The sequence below is a fragment of the Maylandia zebra genome, linkage group LG17, assembly GCF_041146795.1.
Source record: "Maylandia zebra isolate NMK-2024a linkage group LG17, Mzebra_GT3a, whole genome shotgun sequence".
NCBI lineage: Eukaryota > Metazoa > Chordata > Actinopteri > Cichliformes > Cichlidae > Maylandia > Maylandia zebra.
The window spans coordinates 12,220,577-12,247,145 of NC_135183.1; the positions used below are offsets into that span (position 1 = coordinate 12,220,577).

General features: G+C 39.2%; 1 protein-coding gene across 3 annotated transcripts in view; it reads left to right on the forward strand.

Moving 5' to 3' along the window:
- mylk4b (myosin light chain kinase family, member 4b) overlaps positions 1 to 25,130 on the forward strand; it is a 34,067-nt gene extending 8,937 nt beyond the window's left edge. Inside the window, exons 1-13 of one of the 3 annotated variants that reach the window (XM_004571766.6) lie at positions 2,391 to 2,720; positions 17,150 to 17,231; positions 18,269 to 18,671; positions 18,864 to 19,084; positions 20,066 to 20,171; positions 20,813 to 20,906; positions 22,137 to 22,246; positions 22,332 to 22,473; positions 22,749 to 22,819; positions 22,902 to 23,030; positions 23,113 to 23,344; positions 23,713 to 23,761; positions 23,901 to 25,130. In XM_004571766.6, the coding sequence (XP_004571823.1) occupies positions 2,583 to 2,720; positions 17,150 to 17,231; positions 18,269 to 18,671; positions 18,864 to 19,084; positions 20,066 to 20,171; positions 20,813 to 20,906; positions 22,137 to 22,246; positions 22,332 to 22,473; positions 22,749 to 22,819; positions 22,902 to 23,030; positions 23,113 to 23,344; positions 23,713 to 23,761; positions 23,901 to 23,911 (1,788 nt within the window). In that variant the 5' untranslated portion in view covers positions 2,391 to 2,582 and the 3' untranslated portion in view covers positions 23,912 to 25,130. Of the gene's footprint in view, positions 1 to 2,390; positions 2,721 to 15,360; positions 16,150 to 17,149; positions 17,232 to 18,268; positions 18,672 to 18,863; positions 19,085 to 20,065; positions 20,172 to 20,812; positions 20,907 to 22,136; positions 22,247 to 22,331; positions 22,474 to 22,748; positions 22,820 to 22,901; positions 23,031 to 23,112; positions 23,345 to 23,712; positions 23,762 to 23,900 lie in introns of those variants that run through there. The other 2 variants (XM_004571764.5, XM_004571765.3) reach the window with 2 other exon arrangements.
- Positions 25,131 to 26,569: the final 1,439 nt, after the last annotated feature.

The window sequence follows — 26,569 nt, forward strand, 5'->3', positions numbered from 1 at the left end:
TAAATCAAGCTTGCCTTAGAGTGCTGCAGTGAAGAATCTTCAATATTATGTGAACACCTGTAAAGTCCTTTGTCTTTTTGAAAAGGTCTATTCTACACTTTTGTCAAACTGATAAAGTAAGTTTTGACAAAGAGGACAAGAAAAAGTCTCAATATCTCTTAAAGAAACATTTAGAAGCACCAAAGTAAAATATTCTTAAGAAAAAGCTGAAAACATGAAAACAGCAAAATAAAACTTTACACAAAAAAACAAACATTAACATGTTCCACTATCACTGTACAACTGACCAGATCTATAAAGACAACTCTATAAAGATAGGCAAGCATGAGAAGTCTTTTGTCTTTCTTTCTCCTCTTTTCAAAGTGAAATTAGGGGGCGATCGTGGCTCAAGTGTTGGCAGTTCGTCTTGTAATCGGAAGGTTGCCAGTTCGAGCCCCGGCTCGGACAATCTCGGTCGTTGTTTTCTTGGGCAAGACACTTCACCTACCGCCTAGTGGTGATTGCCAGAGGGCCCGATGGTGCAATATGGCAGCCTCGCTTCTGTCAGTCTGCCCCAGAGCAGCTACAACTGTAGCTTGCCTCCACCAGTGTGTGAATGAATAGTGGAATTGTAAAGTGCTCTGACAGTCTTGAAAAGCGCTATATAATGCAATCCATTATTATATTATTAATATAAATTCAGAATTTTACACATTAAATAAGTGTACCCTTACTGCTTCCTGAAGAATTAAAATCATAAATCGCAGCCAGGTGCTGATAATAAAATACACACGGTTGACTGATCAACAGCGAGTGCGAGCAGCGCTATAAAATTCTTGGCAGTTTGCTGAAGCATTCAGGTGTGTTAACACAATGCTACAGTCTTTGCAGGAGTTCACATCCCAGCAACTTCACTCAAAGTCAGCAAAAAACACAGGAGCTAAATCTCAAAATCTCTCTGCAGGCAGATGGGCAATCCCCCGAGTGGAGCGCGCACCAAACTCTGCTGCACCATAAAACCGCCTTTAGTGTGTTATGTTCAAGTTCATTACAGTAAAATAACAAAGAGTCAGAACAATTCAGTTCCTTCCCATTTTTATTTATAACGGCAAATCACAACAACAGTCACCTCAAAGTGCTTTACACGGTAAGGTAAAGACCCTGAAATTATACAGAGAGATATTATTGTAGGGTACAAACATGCGTGGTTTGTTTGGAAGGGTTGCCTGGAGACAGCCTCTTCTCTCTAAAAAAAACACGGTAACATGGCCTAGGTTTGCAAAGTTGTATCTGAACAAACCACAAGACTTCAGAAACAATGTCCTTTGGATAAATAAGACCAAAGTAGAAATGTCTGACCATAACGCAGAGTGACACCAAACAGCAGGACAAACACCTCGTGCTAACTGTCAAGCCTTAATGGTGGGGCTTTTTAGCAGTAACGGGACCAGAGCACCTTGCCGTCAAGAAAATTACCATAAACTCATCTGTATACCAAAGTATTCTAGAGTCAGTTGTGAGGTGTTGCTTTTCTGACAACTGAAACTTTGTCACAACTGGTCATACGACAGAACAAGGTTCCTATGCACGGCAGCAAATCAGCAGCAGAAGGACTGAAAAAGGAAAACCTCAAGATGTTGCGATGGCCCGGTCAAAATCCAGACCTCAATCTGACTGAAATGGTGTAGTTGAACCTTAAGGGAGCTGTGCATAAACAAATAATAAAGTGATACGGAGAAGTTATTGTTGCTAAATGTGGTGATCCAAGCTAGTAAACACACTTTTCATAGGACTACGTAGAGTTCCATACAAATATTCCTTTTTACGTGACCTCCAGTAATTAATACACAATATTACCTTAAAAAGAAGGTCCCCTTTTCCCTGTCTTTGACTCACTATGGACACCATACTGCACTTACAAAGACTTCAGCTTCAGCTCTTGTTTTAATGTCACCTGTGCTGTTGAAGAGAATGCAAATTTAGCAGCACTCAGTTGCAAGTGTTTGTTTCCAGTCATGCATGCTTGTGTAACTGTTTGCCATGAGGTGTGTCTGCAGTGATGCATGCACTTGTCTTTGCCTATATGTGAGGCTTAAGTAGGAAAAAGCGGCTGCCTGGGAGGCAGACTAAAGAGGGCTGAAACATGTATGAAGTGCTGTGTCTGAAGTTAAAGGATACCACAGGGGTCTCACTGACATGCCTGCAGCAGCAGGGACAGCAGCAGGCATCTGATTCTGCGTACAGCAACGACACCCTGAACCCTACACCACCTGTCCCCTTCTCGTCTCAGAGACAGCGTGTTCTCTCCTTTTAGGTCCTGTGGTGGGAGGTAGGGAGGAAGCCGGGTGGAGGGTGAATGGGTGGCTGGGTGGGCGGGTGGCTCGACTCCACAGAAACCCTGTCCTCTTCTGATACCGCTGCAAGCAAACGATTTAGCATTACATGATACAGGAGCCTAGCTATTTCATAAATAAGGCCTGCTGCCTCTTCCCTTGTCAACATCTTGTTGCCAGCCACCCAAGCCAGCAAAGAGCCTGAAATAAGACGGACAGCCCGTGCAGGCAGACAGCGGGGACAGGAAGAGGAAGAGGAAGGCTTCCATCATGGAGAACTTCCTAAGGGATAAAGATCTTTGGATCTTAGGCAGTGTGTGTCTGGTGGCCACTTTTCTGTGGCGACGGCTGTGGAAATTATTCTCCACAAAGAAGAGAAGAAAGACTACATCATCTTCAGATGCAGAGGTAACAGAGTGAGACAGTAGTTTAGGTCAATGCAGCTGTGCTACATCTGCACAGGTGAATATGGGAGCATGCATGAGGGTCACTCAATCTAAACAGCACAAGTGTAAACAGTAAGAAATATAGAAATGGGGAAATCTGGCATCGCTCATGTTGTGGAATATGTTAGAGCCTGACAAGCTCCAGCTCTCTATTAAGCAGAAATTAAGTAACGGATGTTGTCACATTATCACTCAGAGGGATGCTGTCTTGATGCCAGAGTGATGCAATCTGATTCTGAGATTCTGTTTGTTAGTGGTGATTGTTGCTTTGACCACGTCTGTCCTGTAAGAGAAATTCTTATATCAATTAACCTCCAGGTAAAATAAAAGTGAAATGAAAAAGAGAAACAAATTAGTTTTAATGATGATTCGAATAAACACCACAGTAATTAATGTGTATTAGTTTTTGCACAAACTGATTTTCTGGACTTTCAGATGATTGGCAAAATTTCTGTTAATAATAAAATAACAGATTCTGTTTAATAATGTGCAGCACTGGCACCTATATGGATGATCTGAAGTGAGAAGGCCTCCATGCTAAAAGAGCACACATGCACACACTTTGGTGGCTTGTGATAGCAGAAGCCATTGGCACTGCGTGCAGGTATTTTGATTATCATATCTTTGCAATGAAGATCCTAAAATATCTCAGCTCAGCTATGCTGGTGTTATCTGTTGGTAGTGTCTGATTTCACTCCAAGAAGAAGAGTTGTGTTTCTGATCATGTGAACGTGGTCCGCTGACTTGACTGATGAGGTCCGTTTTATAGACGGTAACTGTAAAGTGGCAGTAAGACTAATCAGCTCAGTTATCTCTGGCATCACTGACATTTTTCATCTGCACTGAGGTTGAACTGCTGACGCCCAGTCAACATGCTGCTTTAATGAAACCCAACAACAACAATAGTATTGAGGCATGTGAAGCCACATTTCATGCCTCTGAAGGCAACGTGTGAGTGTCAGTGGAAAACATAACGTCATCATACATGCGTCAAACACATGTCACCAGGAGTGACATCTATATTGATATCCAACTGCACTTAACTCCACCACTCCATGCAGACAAGCCTATGCCCTCCACACTTAAGCATACTGTGTCCAGTAAGCCGGTTTATTATGTTAACATAATCCAGCAGGAAGTAAATGTGACCCACTCCCCATAAAGCTGGGTGCTGTGGTGCTTCGGCAGTTAATGTCTGTCAGTATCAGCTTAATCGTTTTATTGCTCTGTCTTCTTCTCCTCACACTGATCGACTACCGTTAGATTTATAGCTCTGCTTATCATTTCTACTACTGTCACAGCAACTTTCAGGGTTTTTAAAGTGATTCGTAGCCTGTAGGTGCAGCGGGTTAATCCTGTTTAAAAGAAATCTGTCCACGGTGTTAAAGCAAGACAGCCCTCTGCAGAATCGAAAATATCACTGCACACCTGAATGACATTCAAGCTGTAGGAAAAGCCTTTGTTAAAACAAACTCCACTTCATGGTTTTTTCTAAACGATTGCAATGGTCCATTCATGCCAAAGTTCACTAATTTAAATGCAATGCTTGTCTTTAACGTTGTGTTTGCACAAAAAAACAGCCAGCAGAACAAAATAATAAATAATAAAATAATAGCTACTTAACAGGGTGTATCAAAAAGAATCATGTGATTTCAAAAGGCAAAACTAAAAGTAATGGACAGAAGCTTGCGGTCAATTTTAAAACAAATGGCTGAATGTGACATTTTACATCCAAAACACTGTTCTCAAGTCATCGTGTCCCACTCTGGATGCACGGCATATGTCCATACTACAGCCAAACTCATCTCATACTTCTGCAAGCAAGTCTGGAGTCACTGCAGCCACCGCTACTTACCCACAACCACGTGAAACTCATGACTCCTTTCTCGCGGTTCGTGATTCGATCGTTACCGGTGAACCCGATTAAAGACTTTAAATGTTGGAGGATTCTTTTTCATAGACTCTATATTAAGTGTACAGTGTGTAAAATGTCACCACCATATGTCAGTAGATTGCTGATTGCAGTAAGTTATGTTTTCTTACTGTGAAAGATCCACGACAGACTCGACCACTCGTTCATGCTTTCAGCATACTTTTATTAACTGCGGTTGCTGTTGCACACAACTCGGCTATAGCTCTGCAGATCACTGCCAGACACACACCAACAACCACAACAGTCAGTAAGCATAGACGCTAAACGCGAGGCGTGATTGTGGATACTTTTGGAGTTCGATACAAGTAAATGAGTCAATGAATTTCACCTTTGTCCAATAACACTGATACTAAGGACATCAAGAACATTTCTGTTGGTAAGCACTTCTATTTTTGCTGCTGTGTTTTAAGTGGTCGCTTAGTTTAAGAATAAACTCATGCATGATGTAAGAATGTAATCAAACTGTGTGATTTTTGTGACATTCGACAGAGCAATGCTGGAGGAGGAGAAAGACAGAATGAGAAAGAGATGATGAAAATATACATGTACACATGTTCAATCAAGATATATATAGTTTGAAAGTGCAATCTGTGATCTTTAAATTAAAAGTAACTTATGAGACATGTGACACCAGGACAGCTGTGATAGTACTCAGGATGGTCACATTTCTCATCCTGTTAACATTTTGTCACCTCATTGTCAGATCTTGCTGTCACTTACAGACAGGTGTGCGTAACTAAGCAAGAGATGCACGTACAGTCTTTTGCATTCTATTTAACATTAAAGGACTAGTGTTGGGACTGAAATGGGGAAAAAGCCTTAATCTTGTCTTCAACTGGAGTGTGGAAAAAAGCCTGTTTAACATAACTTTTTTCTTTTGTTAAATTTTCTATTAAACAACAGTGTGAGAGCATGAGACACAAAGAGGAAGGCTGTTCACACACCACAAACTGAAGAGTCACCACACTGGCAATGTTTTGTTTCCCTTCTCTTGCATCATTGATAAAACAAAATTGCCTCAGCAGGGAGGCATTTAATTGTTTTAATTAAGTCAAAGTGTTCAAATGTGTACATTTATGTAACTCAGCTCTTTTGTCATACTGACTGCCACAAAGACTCAAGGTAGTTTTACACTACAAGCCCCATTCTCTCAAACAGTGAGTCCAGGGATCAGCTTTTATGGGTTTAATGTCTTAAAAGCAAATTTCAGCTACAATATGCTTGGCTAATGCAATTATGAAATTCCAAATGAATATGTATAAATATTGGTGTTACAGATCAGTTGTAGCTGATATAATAGGCAAATAAGTTAAATAATTACCATGACTTTCATGCATCCATCCATCCTCTTCCGGTTATCCAATTCAGGATCACCGGGGAGGCTGGAGCCAATCAAATCCAGTATTGTAAGTTTACAATCAAAACCAGTCATCTGAATTTGATAAGATAATTTGAACCGTGGGTTTTTGTATGAGGCTTGTGAAGAGTAAACTGCAGCTTGTGTTAATACATGTGAGTATGACTAATGTGAGAAGGGTTTCTCCAGCTTCAGATTCTCACACTCACATAGCTCAGATAAAATTAGCACACATGCAAATACATCAGGGATAGAGAAGAGCCCATAATGGTTTGAGTCTCACAGTCATGACACAATGAAAAAACACAAAGAAAGACATTCAGAACCGAGAGCCGCCTTGTTTTATAGGCTTAATTGTCTAAACTGAGCAAAACTACTTTTAGAAATAATGTAGATTCATTTTTTTTAGACTAATGACTTTTATATTGAAAAGATATTTTCACATTATGCCATGTGCAAGCTGGGAAACAGTTATATTTGGTGGATACATAGTCACATGTTTTTCTTTTACTGCACTATTGCCCTGTATCCTAAAACCAAAAACAGGCTGTTTAAAAAGCTGTTTTCTGTTAAACAGGTGTTGGGTATAAAATGGGTTTTGGTGAAACATACCCGTCCTTTTAATTCTTATTTTCTACTCAGAAGTAGACTTTTCCCCCCCAGTTGTTTACTTTTCATTGTCAACAAACACAAATAAATATACACGGGCAAAGCTGTGTGTCAATGCAGAGCTCCAAAAGGAGTAATTTCCGTATCCTTTTTCTTTCCTGTTGTATCGCTCTAACACAATGATGATCACTGTATTTCTTTTTTTATTCCTTTTACCTTTTATATTTAAATGTTGAGAAATTTCAAGGTTTATGGTGTTATCATCAAAAAATTGTAGCTGATGTGTTAAACAATTTTAGGTTTAAATTTCTTTAGCGTCACTATCAGTAGATGGTAATATTGTTGGCATGTACATAGAAGTGTGAGTTTATTGTACTTTGAAGTTTGAAGTGGAGAAATCTAATTATTCTTCATCTGGTTATCAAAAAGAGTTTTCTCCATGAAGGCTAGGTAGTAAGCAAATTGTTTCAGTACTATGTATTTACTTTATGTGGGCTGACCCACATGTTTATTTTGTTGGAAACACTCACTAGTTCATATTTGGCACAGTCACAACTACCAGAGCCATCTGAAAGATCTTTGGCAAGTGTTCTCATAGAGTGTATATTATTGATGCTAACTGCTTATTAATGCTAAGTGACAGACTGAACAAATACAGACTTTAACTCACCAGAACCGAAGCCCAGACGTCCTCAGCGATCTGTATACGACAGCAGGCTGTATTTTTCTAAAATAATGCTACAAAAAGCTTCGAAATGCACCATCATTGACATTTTAGCAAAGAGGTTCAGTACAGTGACTTGATCGGATCAGTGGTGGACTGTTAGCACTGCAGTCTCGTTAAGAAAGCTTTGCTGTGCCTGCATGGGTTTGCAGATCTCCAGTAAATATCATTGAGATGTGATGTACAGTGTGCAGAAAACTTTCATTGATTCATGCCAAAAATATACAGTACTGAACAAAAGACTTGAGGCAGACCACACAGAGACGGGAACAAAATCACTTAGAAAGAAATCACATAATAGCCTAATTTGTTATGTGAGCTTCAGTGGATTTTTCTTTGTGCGTAGGCTCTGACTCAGGTATTTGGCACCGATTCATTTGGAAAACTTGCTTGGCCAGGCCTTAAGCCTGAAATACTTTGAATGAGAGAAAATGCTGCTAAAACATTCAAGTCATTTTTCATTATTGTCTTTGGGATCATTTGGATTTGTCGACACATTAGCAGATTAAAGAATAGTAGTTAAAACTACTATTAAAACAACAGCAAACAAGACAGCTTCCCAGCAGGCAGATTTAGAACAACCACTGAAACCTGTCCAAAAAGCACAAAAACCTTCATTTGTTAGCCCACATAACCCGATTAGTTTTTTTAAAACTAGTTTATAAAGTCAACATGTTTATTTTTTCTATTTTTTCTTTACCTGAGAGTCAAAACAGTTTGAGTAGTCAGACTGAGTCAGTCATTATTGAGATAAACAGAGTGCAGCAAACTAATCTCAAGGAAAGTAATGGCCTGTGTTGCTTACAGTAGCAATATAAATTACATATACAACAATTATTCTATATCTAAGGGCATTTTCAGTAAAAACTGGACATTTTGCAGAGCTTTTAGACTGATTAAGAGTATGTGTGTTGCTCTTTTTAAAATAGCAAATGAGTCCGTTTAAAATGTATCCCATTTTAATCCAGATTATACTATTTCCCCTGAGTTTGCAGCAGAGCATCAGCATTGACAAAATACACAGCAGAGAGAGAAGCATCATCTTAATTAGGCTGCTTTATAAAGGATGCATTGGGATGTAAAGTGCAGCATGTAATGAATGGACAAGTAAAATGAGTGTTCATGGGCTCATTATAGCTATTTAATTAAATCAACTAATCAAATATGCTAAGCACTTTAATAGAAAATGCTATGCATGTAAAATGTGCTGAAAGAGGCAAAAACAAAATTAGCTAATGTTAGTAAGAGAATGCCAGCCAGCATGGAATTTCATCTCTCAGTAAAACAGATATGCGATTGGATGCTGTGTTTATGATCTGTCACCATGTACAGCAGATCTTCCATGGCAAGCACTGACTATTTGGATTTGTGCGATTAAATGTTTGTACAGGGGCATTAGGTCAGGGGTCACAGTAACCAGGGAACAGCTGGGTGCTACACTCTGACAACATGCTTTTATTTCCAGATTCCCAAGTAGTCAACAGTTGTGCGCATAGACCAGAGACAGTCTATGGCAGAGCCGTCCATGATGGGTCTGTGATCACAGACTTCCATCTAGTGGCAAGAAGACCAAAGTGCAAAATACTTGATTTTAAAATACAGCCACCAGACTTATTTTTACATAGTGTAATTATACGATATGATGCTGTAATTAAGTATCGTATAAAGATTTACACAGATGTGAATAACCTCTGACCTCTCCTTCTAGATTAATAGATTCATCTGAAGGTCTTTCAATACTATATAGAGCTATTTAAAAGTATGTTACTGCCCTTGTTTTGTCTAAGGAATTATGTCAAAAATTATGTCACATATATTAAAATAGTTTTCAACAGAGCAAATAACAAAATCCTGCCCTTTGTGCTAATTTTTACCACGCTAGGAAAAAATCAACAAAGAAAGCAAAATGAATAGACACAAATTACAATGCTGTTCTGTTAAAAGTAAATACTGCCCAGAGAGTGAGCTGATTTGGTGGACGTCTGTGTGCAGTGCTTCTTGTTACATTGTTATATGTTACTTTAAACTAGTACCTAAAAGACTATTATAGAATGATAGTGTTGCACATCCTGACCAGATCACTACAGATTATAGAAATCCATTAACATATATCTACGGCAACAGATTTAGAAAGAAGTATTTAAGTGTTTCTCTTTCACCATTTGTTTTTTTAAATCACAGCACTTACTTTGATTGCTGTCAGACACTTTTATGTACCGCTGCAAACATGCAGCTTCTACTCTGTTCAATTCTGTTAAAGAGTTGGGTATTGTGGAGGTCTATCTGAAAATGATGGTGTTGCATCGTAACGTTTCCCAGATGTGACAATGTGATGAGATTGGATTGGACATAAATAGCAAATCTCTTCAGGAATGTGCATGTCTATACTTCTCACTTTTAGGGTGAGGGTCACAAGTAGGGTTTCATTTGTCAGCGGTACATGTTATGAAAAAAAAGCACATGAAAAGCAAAAATGCACGAAATGACTTCACTTCAGACTGTACCAAACAACCCATTTGTATTGAAACCATCTCTGGACGTATGATGTATCAGATTTGCTGCTTTTGCATGTTTTGGGGCATTGAAACAAAAATATGTGTCGGCTTAACTTTTTAGATCCTATCTCGCAAAATTGTCTCTGCGTGGCCCTAAGCTAATAGTTAGTGTATAATAAGCCTTAAATATCCAATGATTTTGTTTCAATTTTATATGTAGAATATTTCCTTCTATAAACACTCAAAGTATCCCAAAGTAAGAAGTAGCCCAAAAAGTATTGCGGAGGATGCTCTAGGGGTCTCCAGATATCCTAAGTGCATCAACATGGTTATTGAATTACCTGTAAATACCAGAAGTGTCTCTGGTTCGTGCCTGTGGACTGTGTCTATCTGCATGTTTGCATCATGAAAATGAGCCCGAGCCCATTGCCAGCACTTAAGCAAGTGTGATTTCTGTACGAGAAAAGCTTTGATATAATAAATCTAAACCATTAGCTTTTAGTTTAGCATAAAATGGAATGTGATACAGTGTTGATATTTGACATTTGTGTGATATCACTCGGGGTTATGCATTCATGCTGTTTAGCATGTAACACGTCCGCATGCTTATCCTCGCTACCCCCTGCACCACAAACACGCTTCACATACACACAAACTTTTCTGACGTAATAAAGCACCTCTGTTCTATGAAGAGAATTTTTTCCTGTCCCACTGAGCTCTGAGGCTGCTGAGAGCTAAATCTACCATCTGGTTATCATGGCAGCTAAACTGTGGAAAGAACAGACTGTCATCGGCCAGTGGTGACACATGCAGGTTTGACAGATAAAAAAGCAGCAGGTGGAGCTGCGGAGATAATATGTGCACTTGTTCCTATTGGCATCTACTCGCCAGACTTATATGGTCTATCAACAACGGAACAATCCTGTCATTAAACGCAAAATGTTACATAACCTGCTGAACAGATCACTACAGCTTTGCATGGTGCAGGTTTAGCAAAACTTTAGTTTCAAATTGACTCATGTTGCTCCCAACGACTAAATCTCTAATAGGGAACTGTAAGGAAAAAGTGTAGATTGTGCAAAATATGTTGAAATTTTCTATTTCAAATGTACAACTATGAAGAGACGGTATCTTGGGTTTGCATACTTTGGCTGGCATGCAGGGCTGAAATAGCTTTTCAAGGTTTTTCCAGAATTTCAAACTAAAACCTCTAAGAAAATGTAAAATGTAAAAATGAAGTCTGTGTGAAGAGTGTGCATGTGGTTCGTTACTGTTCAGGTCAAGCACACTGCTGGGTTGATGAGGACCCCCTCTCTGAATGCAACTATCTTTGGTCTCAGCAAGGTTGCGTGGTGTGAGTCATATTCATGGTATGGTGAATCTTATGTGGTTAGGGATGCCATTTGGGAGGGAAACCCTGGATTATCCAGGGGTCCCAGAGCTGGACCAGCACCCTGGAACATGCCAAAGCTCAAAGAGCCGCCACTGAGCTGTTGTCGGTGGGTCCAAAATGTCTCGTCTGTATCCCTTCCCTTCCTGGTCTAATCATTTGGATAGGAGGCACCAATTTAATCCACAAGCCCTACTTCTTCCTATGTCCTTTAAAACACTCGTCTACCTGACCCAAACTGCTTTTCAAGTATATCAATTTGAAGCAAAATATAGAAAAGGCATGCATGAATCTACTGACACATGCACATTTATATTTTGCTGTCATTTCAAGAAACTGAAAACACATTTTAGACCATTTTTCTGTGTTCTAGTTTATAAATAAGCAAGCCTAGGAAAAAATGTTTGTCTCAAAAATATGAAAAAATCCATCACTTAAGTAAATTACCTACTTACCATGTCCCTCTTATTTCAGCTTTCCCTCGCCAAGCTACAGCATTGTTAAATATGGACCAGGTTTACCACAACAGCAACCATCCCAAGGCGTGCATTTGTTATGTGTGACACAGACTATAATTGTGGCTCTGGGAGTGATAATGGATTACTGGAAAGCCCACGGCAGTAGAAGAAGCATTATAAATTGTCTGTGTCTTCCTGCTGAGTAATTCTATATGCGGTGAGAGTGGCTAGGCTGCGTCAGCCTCATTCCCAAACTGTGCTCCTGTACCACACAGCCTCTCGTGTTACCATGTAACCTTTTCTGACTAGGGATTTCAGAGCTTGTCTGACAGGGTACAGTTAAACCTTCCACCAGACCAATCTACCAGCACTCTGCTCCGACCCTACTGGCTCTTGGCTATTGTAGTGTGGAGTCTGTGTGGAGATTTATTTAGCCATCTACTGTATCACAATTTGTCCCCACAAAAGGTAGTTGTTATGGAGTATGCAGTGATTCAGAGCTGATGCTGATATAAGGAAATAAAGAAGTAGGGAAAAGGAAGATACATTCATATAAAATAGTGTACTGTTTACTCCCTTTTTACTTATATATTTCTAAAACAAGCACAATATACTTTTGAGTATATGACAGTATAATATAATCTAAATAATAAAATATTTTTTTGTTGTAGCAGTATTGTTTGTTGTTGCCTGTGAAAAAATTGTTTAATGCTGTTAAAATGTATCTGGTCTGATTTTTTTTTTTTTGTTACACAAATAGTAGCTTTGAAAAAGATAAAGGTTTTACACAGTGCAATTATGACCACAGAGCAGCATATCACATTTGATGTTTATTTCATATAAAATATCATGGCATTCCTATTTGAGTATTCTCAAATGTAAATCAAAAAGACCGCAGTGGCAGGAAACGTCTGTGTAACCTCTTCTTCCTTTAGAAACAATAAACACTGTCAATACTCTCCATGACGGCGTGGCAGCAACTCACTGAGCTTGGGCGAAGCAAGGATCTTTGAAGGAGAGAAAGAGAAACCAAAAAAGACAGCTCCTGAAAATAATAATTTTTCCTGAGATGCAGTGTTTTTGTGTGTATGTAGCATTTTAATGGCAGCAATTCTTTTGAGTCATTACATGTGTGTATTTGACTGCCTGTGTGTGTTTCCTATAGGTCATTGTTTAGTGGCTATGGCTAAGTGCAAAACTTTCTGAAGTTTTTCAAAAGAGATGCTTGAGATCTGTGCTAACTTGCTGTAACATATATAGTACTGAAGTTTAACAAAAGTATTCATGTAGTCAGAGCAGCTTACTTTAAAATGAACACCAAGCGTACATAGAACATGTTTTAATTAATTAAAGACAACAAAAAATAAAGAGAGCAAGAGAAAGAATGGTGGCCTTGCCATCTGACATGTTAACTATAGTGTCATTCATGAATGAATCCTGACTGGATTTTCTTTAACTAGATATTTTCGAAATTGTTTTCACACAGTGACTTTTGATCACCCAGTTCTTCCCTGAGTCCAAGTTATCCGCAAAACTCCTGAGAAATACCTTTATGAAACAGGCCGTTGATACAGAGATATAAAAACCTCTTTTTGGTTGAATCTGTGGTGTTTAGTTTGTGGTGTTTCAAGTGCAAAACTATGGTGCCCCTGTGAGGCCAAATGTACTGCACCTTCAGAAAGCACCACCAAATGTGAAAATGTTCCAAAAGCACATAAAACACACATCAGAAGTTGAATAAAATAGAAGAGAACTATTAAAAAAAATGTCAAAAAGCACAACAGAAGCGTTTTGGGGGAAACAAAACTGTGACGGACCAGCTCCTGAAGTGACAGAAACCAAAACACTGCACTGAGATAGTGAAGGCATGAAGGAGAGGATTCACCAGTGCTGTGAAGGAGGAAAAAGATGAATGCACAATCTCTTCCATCTTTTTCCTCCTTCACAGCACTGCTGAATCCTCAGATGGAGATGGAAAAGATGGAAGATATTGTGCATTCATCTTTTTCTCCCTCATATAGTATTTTTGTCATGTTTTGTGATTATTTTTTTTGTGAGCTTGGGCTGCATTTTTTTTCTACGTCCTTTGTGTTTTATACAACTTCTGTTGCGTTTTATGTGCTTTTGCAGTTGTTTTTCTTATAATTTCAGGTGTTTTCTTAAACAGTTTGACCTCTTAGGGCCACCGTACAAAGCAATTGCTTGAAAAAGCTACAAAAAACAGATTTTTCTATATGTTTACTTGCAGTAATCCACTTTAGCATGAGAGCTGTTTCTGAAGTTTCACTGAATATCGTTTTAGACCCTGACTAATTACAGTATTTTATCTTTGATTAATGTCAAACAGAGGCTTTGCAATAATCTTTATAAAGCAGTTTAGTGTGAAAACACTTTTGCCGGATTACTGATCTCCTTCAGTAAGGAAACATGTATTTCAACCATATGTTTTGCATTCTGTCTGCACTTGCACCGTGTCCTTTATCATTCTCACCTTCAATAGCAAATAGCCACTGGGGATACAAGTGTTAACCCTGACAGCTGATGAGCTGTCCGTACTTGGGAACAGCGTGAGGAGCAGAGTATAGGTCAGGTTTTTCCGTTGTTGACAAATGGGTGCCAGTATATAGGCGCCAGCGCTTTGTCGCTCAGCCTACTCCTGATAGACTGTACTGAGATGTGGAAAAGTTTGAGGTCAATGTGCAGAGTCACGTCTCAGTAGGTGGGCCTGTTCATGAATATGAACTCGTGTGTCAGCGACAGTGTGTATGTCTGTCCTCTTTAATTCTGTACAGCAACACATGTGCAGGAAGTTTCCTCTCCCACAATCCCCCTCTCCTCTGCATCAACAGTTCTTAGGTGTCAGCTGGATCACCTGTGTCCCGTTGTCTTTGTGTCCCTCACGGTGTGTGGACAGCAGGCTTATATTGGGAACCTCGGAAGTTCTTTCCACTTGGTGGCCTCCAGAGGAAAACCAAACCCTTTTAACTTTTACTCAACTTCTGTCCTTGAACAGTGTTGGCTCAGGATTAGTGAGCTGTAAAATAAATGATGACTTTTAAACTTAATGAACAGCAAATAAAAAAATCTTTAATATTCATATTTAACCATAAATACAATCAAAATAACTCAAAAATGCAGCAATACACTGCAGAAAGATAGAAAACAGTCTGCTAAATAGTCAGAATGGTGGTGATTTGGTAAAAATTTAAATGGCTCCTCTCTGCTACTCTGAGTGAAACAAGTTAGGTATAAAAAGCGATAAACTGATAGTATTTGGCAGTGTTCAGAAATAATCTCAGTCCTCTTTAATTAGTAACTTTTTTACCACTTCGCACGTGCTGGCATCCCTCCTTCAATCTTGTTACAATGTGAAAAACAAAATGAAAATGCGATTAATGGTGTAATGTGACTAAACCTGCTGAAAAATGGCACGGGCTCTTCAGATTTAGAGATGTTATGCTTTTCTTTATTGGCCCTAAACTATATTTGTTTATCTTGCTTTTTACAGCATCATATTTAGTTCAGCATTCTTGGGATTCTAACACCTGACTGAAGGGCTTTTGAAGTATCTCAAATGTCACATAGCGACCCTCCCCAGCATCCCCCACTGTACACTCGAGCCCTCAGCTCTTATCACTGGCCACCGAGTCCCTTACGTCCACAGCGGTGTTGCACTGTAATTGGGAGAACAGCCATTTGCTATTCTTAAAACTCAGCTCGGTGGTGAAGGATTGGAAGAGAGCTATCTGTTGTCCCTCCAGTCCTTTCAACTTGTCTGCAGCTTTGTCTGGCACTATGTTTTTTGTGCTAGTTGAGACTTTGTGAGAGTAACTGGACTTTAGATTAAATAAACGCTTTTTATTAGAAGTCACGTTTAGGTCAATCATGAGCTCCAGCCTTGTTAACTCTTTAGCCAAGGTTTATGATCCAAACCCTCTTCACGGGCAGAAGCCAGGTGGAAGGAAGCTTTCTCTAAATGGATCAGAAAAGTCTCAAGCTGCTTCTTCCTCTTCTTCATCATCATCCTCTTGCTCTCCTCATGATGTTGCCCTGCGATCTGTGGAAAGTCGAATGGACTTCCTGAGCTCTCAGATGGAGCGTTTGCTCAACATGCAACAGACTGTCTTGATCAAGCTGGATGGCCTGTCGCAGGATGTCAGGGGTATGGGTTTGGATCTAGCTTCAATACGTGAAGAAAGCCATGGAAAAAGCCGTGGGTCTGGGGTAGAAGCAGTATGCAGGGAGCTGCATGGGGCCATGGAGAGGGCCAGTGAGCACATGGAGAGTCAGGGACGCAGGTTGGAGGGGGTGGAGAAACTGGTGGAGGGCACCCAGCAGGTGATAAGCTTCATCGGTGAGGTGGTAAAGAGCTCCAGGTTGGTGGAGCTTCTGTTCAAACAGCCTGGACGGAAAGCCAACAGGAAGGTGAGAAGTTTAAACGACATCATGAGCAAGTTTTCCACTAGAATCTAGCAAAAGCACTTTTAAAGTTCCATCATTTTTATCTGCATTGTTGAACATGGCAGTGAAAGTGAAAGGTCTCACTGTATAGTGAGCATGGTTGCATTGGTATCCTCTTGACTGAATGTATTCATATTGTGTATATGTGACAGTTCAAATAACATTTAAATGGCAATGTTTTTTAAAACTCTGCCTTTTAACTCCTGTGAGTTTAGATATGACTCCTATGTGGCTGGTCTTGGCTCTGCTGTGCCTGCTGTAATGTTAAGTGATTTACCATTGAGACTGTGATCGGCCTCCGAGGTGTAAATGATTAATGTCACATTGGTTATCTTTCCCAGACCACGTCTTTATCAGCTTGCAGTGCAGCTGCACAGCTTCAGTCCAACAGTCGTCAAATTCTTAATCGTTCTTAATGCCATGATTTATTAGAGAGACTCACTTCCTAGTGCTGTAACCAAATATGAATATATGTTACAGATGTGTAACACATGCAACATATATTGCATAGTTCATGCATTCATATAATCTATGGTTACACTGCTGATTTAGAGGCTTTTTTTAGATACAGGGTTAAGGAGACAGATTTGTTGCACCATATGGCGACTGTCATATATACTGTATGCAGGGATAAAGTGAATATTTCTCTTTTAAAGTGTGGAACTGATTCGAGTGATGTGTAGCATTTCAACTGCTGTAGTTGAAATGCCACATATTTCCTCTTTGGCCAGAAGGAGGCATCTGCTGAGCAAGACATCAATACACTTGAGTTATGAGGGAAAACCTTCCCAACAGAAACTGCTTTGAAGCTTGTTGTCACATTATTGCACAAATGGAAATATCTGCATCTATCAGCAATTTTCCTTTCTATGAGAAGTTTCCACCAATTGCAGGTTTTGCCCCACTTTTGAATGTTACGCACAATGTCTAAAACCTGATCTTTCTTTCCTCTGTTAACATCCAGGCAAAGGATGATAAGGAAAAAGCCAAGCTGAGCCTGAAAGGTTTAAAGGCCCAGAAAAAGAGAAAACCGCAAGAAACGTCAGGTAAACTCAAACAAGATATTACACAATCCACAATCACAAGTTTATGCAGAGCCCACCACAAAATTTCTAAACTCGTTATCTGCATATAATACATCATAAATCTGAAATATATGTACATCATGGAATATAACGGACTTTAATATAACAGGGAGACCAGTTCAGGATTTCTGAGAATTGTTTTTGTAATATAAGATATGTGTTCTGTTTAGCATAAAAACATAAAATATAAGTAAATGATGGGAAACATATTAAGAAGGCCTTTAAAAATTTTAAATCTTATATGTAGACAAGCTATGTAATGATCCCTGGAAGTCTCGCATGGCTGCACTGCTACATCTGCTGACTTTTTGGCAGACATAAATACAGTTTTCATCATGTTTGAAGGATAACAGCATAAAAAGGGAGACAAGAGGCAGTTCAGCCTTTATTTAAATATATGAGAAATCAAACAAAACACTACAAATTCAGGCAATGAGAAGAAAAAAATGCAAAAAGACACTGAAGACATCGCAATCTGACAAAAGTGAGGGAAGACAGTATAAGAGACCCAAGTAGGAGAATGAAACAGTATCTAAATAAATAGGATACATTCACATCGACCAACATGTAAACAGTCAGAACACAAAAGGCAAAGTGAATAAAATTTAAACAGTATTTGTCTGCAATAATCCCCCATGTTTACATGTCAAGCTCGCATAATAAATGTATATATGAGCAAAATTTGAAACACAGATGACAGATCAGAATTTAGGTCTTAGCTTGACAGCTTTAATATGGATCTGAGAACCGGATCTGCACTCATGTCTTCACAACACTCTGCAACAAACTATCCAGAGGATGATGTGAGATTTTTATCTGAATTGGGCCAGACTTATCGAGCAAGTGACCACCCAGACTAGCATAAGATGTAAATATGTGATGAGTGAATTCCATCTATCTGAGGATTATCAATCATCTGATTACATTCATTTTTAGTAAATATAATACAGCGTTTTCACCAAACATCTGGTTGTATCCGTGTATTTTCTTCACTACAGACACCTCCTCCCTGAATGAGCCTGTGCTCCAGGAACAGGTGGAAAAGCTCAACAGGCAGAACACCGAGCATTCGCACATAAACATAGAGGCTGAGGGGGATGGAAGAAGTGGAAGACAGGATCTGGAAACGCTGATCCTTGAAGAACCGCACACCTCTGTTGCCCAGTCAGACGAAAGGCAGGAGGAGGCTGAGGAAAGGCAGGATGAGGAAGGAGAGGGGGGTATATTTGAAGACTCTGAGCCAGAAGAACAAGAAAAAGAAGAAGAAAAGCAAAATGGAGAAGATGTTAGTCTTGAAAATCGTGGAAAAGTGAAAGATGATGTGAAGACAACGCATAGAGAAGAATCATCAAAATCAGAAAAAGCCTGGCTCTGCAGGGCCTCTGTGCTTCAGTATGACAGGTGTGTCTTAGCAAAGCTACCATATATCTTTATGCTACTTGCTATTAAATTCATTAAGTTAACTATTTATTTTCTTTACTTGTACTTCTTTGGATCATTAAGCCAGCTAAGAGGAAATTATTTTGTTGGGGGAGGAAAAGGGGAACTTCAAACCACATCACACATTCATATTCTGTGCCTTCCTTTCTGAAGCTCCGAGGAGGCTGGTGATGTGGCCACTTGTAGCAAACGCCACGTCCCGGAAGAAGACCTTGGAAAAGACGACCTCAAAAAGAGCCGGGTGGAGGACAGTAAAGTGGAAAGGGCTGATGGACAGGTCGTAGAGGGAGCTGAGCCACAGGTCTCCATATCTGACCAAGCGAAGACAGAAGACGAAGGGGAGGCGGCGGAGGAAATAAAGGAGTTTATTATTGGTAAGAAAGTGTGTGAGTGCTTCTTTTCTGAACGGTCCAGGGAGGTTGGGGTGTAGGCTGTTGCTTTCTACAACTAATGCTACGACATGTAAATGGGAGTGTTTGTAGAAATCAGGTAAGGAAAGATTTCAGGAACTTGTGTTTTGAAATTTAGGCCTCTGAATCACCGTCAGTGTCAGTCAATATATTGTATACATGCAGTATCTTATCAATGTGCATGTGAGGGAGTAGAGACCGCAGACTGACAAAGATCAAGAAGTAGTGCTGTGCAATACTGCAAATTTCAATATCGATCCAATCCCAGGAACATGCAGGGCACTATTAGAGGAGGACAGGGTTTCATGATGAATGAGATGAATCATCATCAATCTGAAAACTCAAAACACATTTTAATGATCATTAAAACACAGTGATTTTTACTTAACACAACAAAACATGCATTTCAGCTTTAATGTATTTTTTGGGGGGAGATGTAAAAAAGCACTTTAGGTCAACTTCTGTTGTTTAAATCTGCTATAAGCTGCAAATAAAAGATATGTGACAGTCAGCAAAAAACGGTCAGACACTTTTCATAGTGCATCTTTGAGGGTTTTTTTTTTTCATTTCCAGTGCTATCCATAAAAGATGCATTTAGGCTTCATGACCTCAGTGTTTCAAAATCCTGGACTGCTCAGCGCAGTATTCATGCATCCTATAGGCTCTCCGTGTAGACTCAGCTTGATGAGTTACTTTATGACATTTGCCTCTGCGTTCCTCAGACTTTAAATCAGCTTCAGTGTCATAACAGCATGCCTGTGCGAGCGTCACTAACATGTCAGCGAGCACAGCTGGCGGAGCACATAATGAGACGCCGGCATGCTGCTATTTTAAACTACTTTGTTTCTGGGTGCTGAGACCTCTTCCTCAGCCTTTCGTTCCCTCTCTGCACTCAGTAACAGTAACTTGTCTTCTCTTTGCCTTTCTTTTTCATTTCTTCTTCAGACTCAAGTCCTCCACCGCTAGCACCTTTCGACCACCGCATCGTTACTCCCAAACCCCACCAGATCGCCACCTATTACACTATCAACAGAGAGGAGGTCCTGGGAGGGTGAGGGAAACACTCAGAACATTCATCTCTCATTACAGAACTTTATTTTCATTTCGCTCAGTTACAGGCACAGATGCTTAGTGTGCACTGGCACTCAATAATGAAATAACAGACGATCTCACACCCTGCGCTAATAATTTTAGTTGCCCCCCCAAAGGGCAAATGGTGCTGACCCTCAGGGGGCTCTCTGATGTAACAGACCAGCGCTAAATCCTGCCTCTCAAATAGAAGATTACTCCTTAGCACGCAAACACATTTGTCAAATTACACAAGAGCATAGCCTGAATTTCTATACGAGTCAATAAACTATTATAATGTATAGACATAAGTAAGAGTCACAAACAAATTGTTATTTTGATATTTAAAAGAATTTTCAGCTTTTTAATGGCAGCTGATTCATAAAACCCCTTTGTTTAATTGGTCCGACATAAACATTAAAGAGATCCTGAACAAAACCAATCAAAACCGTATCCAAATACGCTTGAGCAGCAAACACCAGCAAACGTGAAACATCATATTTCAGCGCCAGGAATATTTGTTTTTAATAATAAAATCCAATTTACAGAATGGTTGTTCTCCGGCTCTTCATCCCATCTGTCCACACCTCTAACTCCTCCGTGTGTTTGCTTTTCTTTCATTAGGGGACGTTTTGGACAAGTCCACAAGTGCGTAGAGAACTCGTCTGGTCTGACTCTGGCTGCCAAGATCATCAAAGCCCGGAGCCAGAAAGAGAAGGTGCAGCAATGACTGGCTGGTTAATGCTGAATACGAAACAGAATCCAGATTTAGCGATGCTGCTGAGATGCCAGTTTTCTCAGACAGTCTAATACATGGTCACTTTTATCACTGCATTATAAAGGATTCGATTTTAAAAATAGACACGCTGAGGTAATGGGCATTTGTCAGCCCCATTGTGTCTTTATTTCTCTCAGTCAACTAGATATGCGGTGGAGGTCAGATGTCAGAGTATAGCTGTGTGGTTAGATTATAATCTGAAGTATTTAAAAAGCTCATTAAACTTGTAGCCAGATCCTCAAATGACCCACATGGCTGTCGCTGATGATCCACGACCAAACAGCTGGCACTTTGTGTCTGACTGTACGTCTGTTTTGTCTTATTTGTATCTAACTATGCCCCCGAATGGCTGTAGCACAGGCTGCTATGAGTTGCATGCTGCTAATATAAATATTTACTTTTTAATCAAGTCCCTTAGGTCTGTAACTTCTGTTTCCATTGAACATTTTAAACTGAACCACAAGCAAAAACTGCCATGAAGGATTTGATCTACCTCGTCCCTAACATACCATCTTGACCAAACCAACCTTTCTATAGCAGTCTGCAGTAGCTTACATCATAGAAAGGACCCTGCCTGTTTGATCGCTCCAGTTTTATGATATGAGGGACCAAAGAGGAATAATTGTGCAGTGAAGCAAAAGGCACTCTTGCACTTTTTGACATGCTTCAATAAGGCAAAATATAACCAGCACTTGGCTTTTAAGGTCTTTTTTTTTTTTTTACAAATTCAACAGCTGATATGTTACACACTGAAAATCCTCAAGACAAGCATGACTTATTTGTGTTCATAACTTATTCCTTGTAAGCTTTAAAAATCTTGCAGACTGGCTTTTTCTTGTTTTCCTCTCCTTACCCCCAATTGGTCAAAGCAGATGGCCCCGCCCCTCCCTGAGCCTTGTTCTGCTAGAGGTTTCTTCCTGTTAAAAGGCAGTTTTTCCTTTTCACTATCACCAAGTGCTGCTCATTTTCTGTTTGTTGGGATTTTCTCTGTATTATTAAATCTTTAACCTACAATATAAAGCTCCTTGAGGCAACTGTTGTGATTTGGCTCTAAAAAATACAATTGAATTAAAATTAATATAGTTTTGTCATTCATTAACTTCCATATTTACGTGTCATTTTCCTATATGTGATTTTAAATTTGATTTACATTTCATTTCCGTCTATCAGGAGGTGGTGAGGAATGAGATCCAGGTGATGAACCAGCTGAACCACGCCAACCTCATTCAGCTATACGCTGCATTTGAGTCGCGTAACGACATCATCCTGGTCATGGAATAGTAAGTTTGTGTGTGTCTGTGACAATACAAAAAGAGCCTCTACAAATTCGAACTGGCTGTAACAGTGTCTCTCTTTGTGTGGTAGTGTGGAAGGAGGGGAGCTGTTTGACCGCATCATTGACGAGAACTACAACCTCACAGAGTTGGACACGGTGCTATTTATACGGCAAATCTGTGAAGGGCTGCAGTACATGCATAAAATGTACATCTTACATCTCGACCTCAAGGTAAACCTACTTGAGTCTTCGCATCACAGTAGGAATAATCTCTTTCAGTATTTTTATTTATTTTTCAATATGTTACAACATTCATTTGGAGCCTAAACAGTCTAATGAAAAGACAAGTTTATAAAGTTTCAAAATAAAAGCTTCCATCTCTGTTAATGAAATAAAATTTAGGGTGTTGTCTGTGTTCTTTTCTTTATCTTTTGCACCTATGCCAAAAAGAAGAACGGCCTCTAAAACACAGTATATGTGACACCAGAATCTGTGTTCTTTTTCAGCCTGAGAACATTCTTTGTGTCAGCAGAGCTACTAACAAGATTAAAATCATTGACTTTGGCCTTGCCAGGAGGTAAGATTTATAGTCACCTCATCTTTCATGCACTGGTTTATTTGAGTATGTTTTTCTCTTATGGTTCTGGTTCCTCTGACAGGTATAAGCCTAGGGAGAAGCTAAAGGTCAACTTTGGAACGCCTGAGTTTTTAGCTCCTGAAGTCATCAACTACGAGTTTGTGTCATTCCCAACGGACATGTGGAGTCTTGGAGTCATCACCTATATGCTGTGAGTCAAGGAGTTCATTCAGTGCACACACAGAGACACAACCTGTACAGTTCCTGACATCTGTATTATTCTTAATGTCCAGACTCAGCGGCTTGTCTCCGTTTCTGGGGGATGATGACAACGAGACGCTGAACAACATCCTGGCCTGTGAGTGGAACTTTGAGGAAGAGGAGTTTAAAGACGTCTCAGATGAAGCTAAAGACTTTATCACACGTCTTCTGGTGAAAAGCAAGAGCTGGAGGATGAGTGCAACAGAGTCCCTCAAACATCCCTGGCTGTCAGACCGGAGTCTGCACTATCAACTAAATCGCAAGGTAAATACTAAATTCACCTTACCGCAAAATTTACTTTATAGTAAACAGTGAATAATACAAAATACAATTTTAAAAATGCTTCTTTTTATTAGTAAAATGCATCTGAAATATAAAAGATCAAAAGTTTATTAATTCAAATATGAATGTGTACCATTCAAGTAAATTTCACTTGATTAGATTTGTACTTATGTAACAACATTAGATGTAAATTTTGCATGTAAGCAAATGAACCAATATGTGTGTAATATCTATTGTAAACATGAAAGGAAGACTTAAAAGTGTTTGTGTTATGCATCTTTGAAGCCTGTTTGCTATCCTAATTCAAAGAGTGTAATAACAAACAGTTTTACTGGATCCTCTTACTGCAGAAAACTAAGTGCCACTCCACGCATGGTCCTCCTTCAGAGAGTAAGACAAGTAAGAGATTTTTGTCTTCATTTTCCTGTTAGCTTATATATAAATGTTTTAATTAATTTTCAACCCAAAGAGCCTATTGTAGGACAGTTTCTCAACTTTTCTTCTATTAAGCCAAACATATTGTTTGCTTTCCTCTTAGAAACTATGTGAGACCCTCGGCATGCCTTTTGATAATGAAAGGAGCTGGAGCCCAACACTGGACCAATGCTGCTGTACCTGTGTATGAACTTGATAACTACTCTCCTCCATCCGTCTTCTGCATCGCTCCATATCTTGCAGTTCTGACTCCAGATAGTGTGATGCACGGTAATAACAGACACTCCTATTCTGTAGTGTCTGAAAACACTGATGATGAAGAACCCAAACTGTTGGACACATAAAGGCCACGTGACCTGTCTGCTTCCACATATATGACAGATCAGCTGTGTATAGCATCAAACCATCATTGTTATTCAGCCACAGTTTGTCATATTGTCCTGTTTTCTTGCATGCTTTGCACTTTCTTCATTTATTTTCTCTAAGAGTCAGAAAACATTTTTAAACACAATATAGACTGAATTCTCTTATTTGAATAATATATTTTTGCGATTTTTTTTCTTTTAATTTACAAGTCTTATAAAAACGAAATGTTTTTTTTCTTGAACATAACTTTAAGTATATTTAGAATTTGATTGAATTAGAAGTCATAGCTGATTAATTTATTTTGTGTACAGCACAGCACTGCATACCCTCACTTCCCGTTGAGGATTGACAAAATGTTAGTGATCAGTGAACCAGTGAATATATCTTGGTTTGTGCCATCGTTCACCCTAATTTTTAAGCCCTATCACCTTCTGTATGCATTTATGCCGCCACCTTGTCTTGCTTCGGCAGTTTGGAGTAGCCCTTTCACCTTCCATGAAGGCATCACGAACAACAGAATACTACCTGTGAATAATATATATATATATATATTTTTTCATGACTGAAGTGGATTCTTATGTTCATTTATTTACTGGTTCAACACCAGAATGTACTTGAAGAGCTTTTATTCAATAAGTGATTTTTTTTCAATGGAGAAGAGCAGGATTTAATGTAGATATGCACAGATGGTAAGTGCATCTGTGCAGCTCAGTTTGACGGAGAGCCAACAACAGAGCAGAGAAGACACCAGCCATTGCTTTGTCATCCCTTTCAAGGAGATGAAAACTGAATGTGACTTCAACGCTCAGTTGTTTGCTTTTCCATTTGGAAGCAGAAAAGCTCTGTGAATTCAATACTTGTGCATTTGAATTTATTATTTCTTTTTCAGGTTTTCTTGTGCAATTATGAGAGATCAGTAATTATGAAATATTATTATGTTAATAAATAACTCACACCAGACAACATTCATAGTGCATCTTACTTACTGGGTATTTTTGGAAATTGAAAAAGAAATATGACAGTAAAGATACTTCTGCTTTGGAATTTTCTTTGATTTTTTAAAAGGTTCTAAAGTAGGGCACCCCTGTTGCTCACAGCAGAGTAGGTAACCCATGTAACAAAGCCTCTAGCCCTCAATACAGTGGTCTAGGTCCCCCCTTTCCTCTCTTGTGTACGCTGTCATATCATAAAGATAAAGAAGGTACAGCAAGCACTGAAGCCACTGTGTGACTTGTCTCAGGTAGGTCAAAGTCAAAAGCCTTTACTTGGCACTGGTTCTGTACATAATCTGGCATTTCAAGACCCAGTTAGAGCTTGCTTTATTTAAGCATTATGCAATTCTGTTATTCCAGCTTAATGTACTTGAGTTGGACCAACTTAATTAATTAATGATGAATCAACTTATTTACTGCACTTGAGTCCAACTTAATTTGATGGAAATGATCCAACTCATGCAAATTTTGTTAGGCCAACTCAAATACAAACAGAAGTGTGAATAGAAAGCCATTTATTAATGTGGAAATCCTTTCCACGATTATTTAAGTTCACGTAAAGGGTTATTTTTAGGAGTGTTCAACAAAGTCTAGTCTGGTTAACATAAAACTTGTCATGTGCATCTTTCAATTTTATGGATTTATAACAAATTTCACATACAGCTGCTGCTTCATCCATGCTCTTCCACTTATTACGGGTAGTCTGAAGTCTATCCCAGCTGTCGAGAGGCGGGGTACACCCTGGACAGGTCGCAAGTCTATTGCAGCGATAACACCGAGAGACAGAAAAGAATTTGCAATCACATTCACACTTATGGGTAATTTAGAATAACCAATTAACCTAAACACACTAACTGCATGTCTTTGGATTGTGGGAGGAAGCCAGAGTACCTTGACAGAACCCATGCAAGCACAGAAATACCAATAGCACACATATGGTGTGTATCCTTTTCTGCCCTACTGCAGAAGTGCAGTGAGTTATCTCGCCTGTTTACCTCAACTAGAGTTGCTCAGTTCAGAGGAAAATCCCTCATGTGGGGAAAGATAAGATAAGATAAGATAACCTTTATTAGTCCCACACGTGGGAAATTTGTTTTGTCACAGCAGGAAGTGGACAGTGCAAAAGTTATGAGGCAAAAATTAGAATACAATAAGAATAAATACAGTACACAACTGTACAGAATAGAATAAAATAAAATACTATATACAGTAGAATAAAATAAAATAAATATACAATAAGATAAAAATAGAATACAAATACAAATACTATATACAACTGAGTAAAAATACAACGATGACAGAAAGGATTATTGCACTTAGTATTATTGCATATGTATGGATGTGTGTGCTTGATCAGTTAAAGTCTTTATTATGGAGTCTGACAGCAGTGGGGAGGAAAGACCTGCGAAATCTC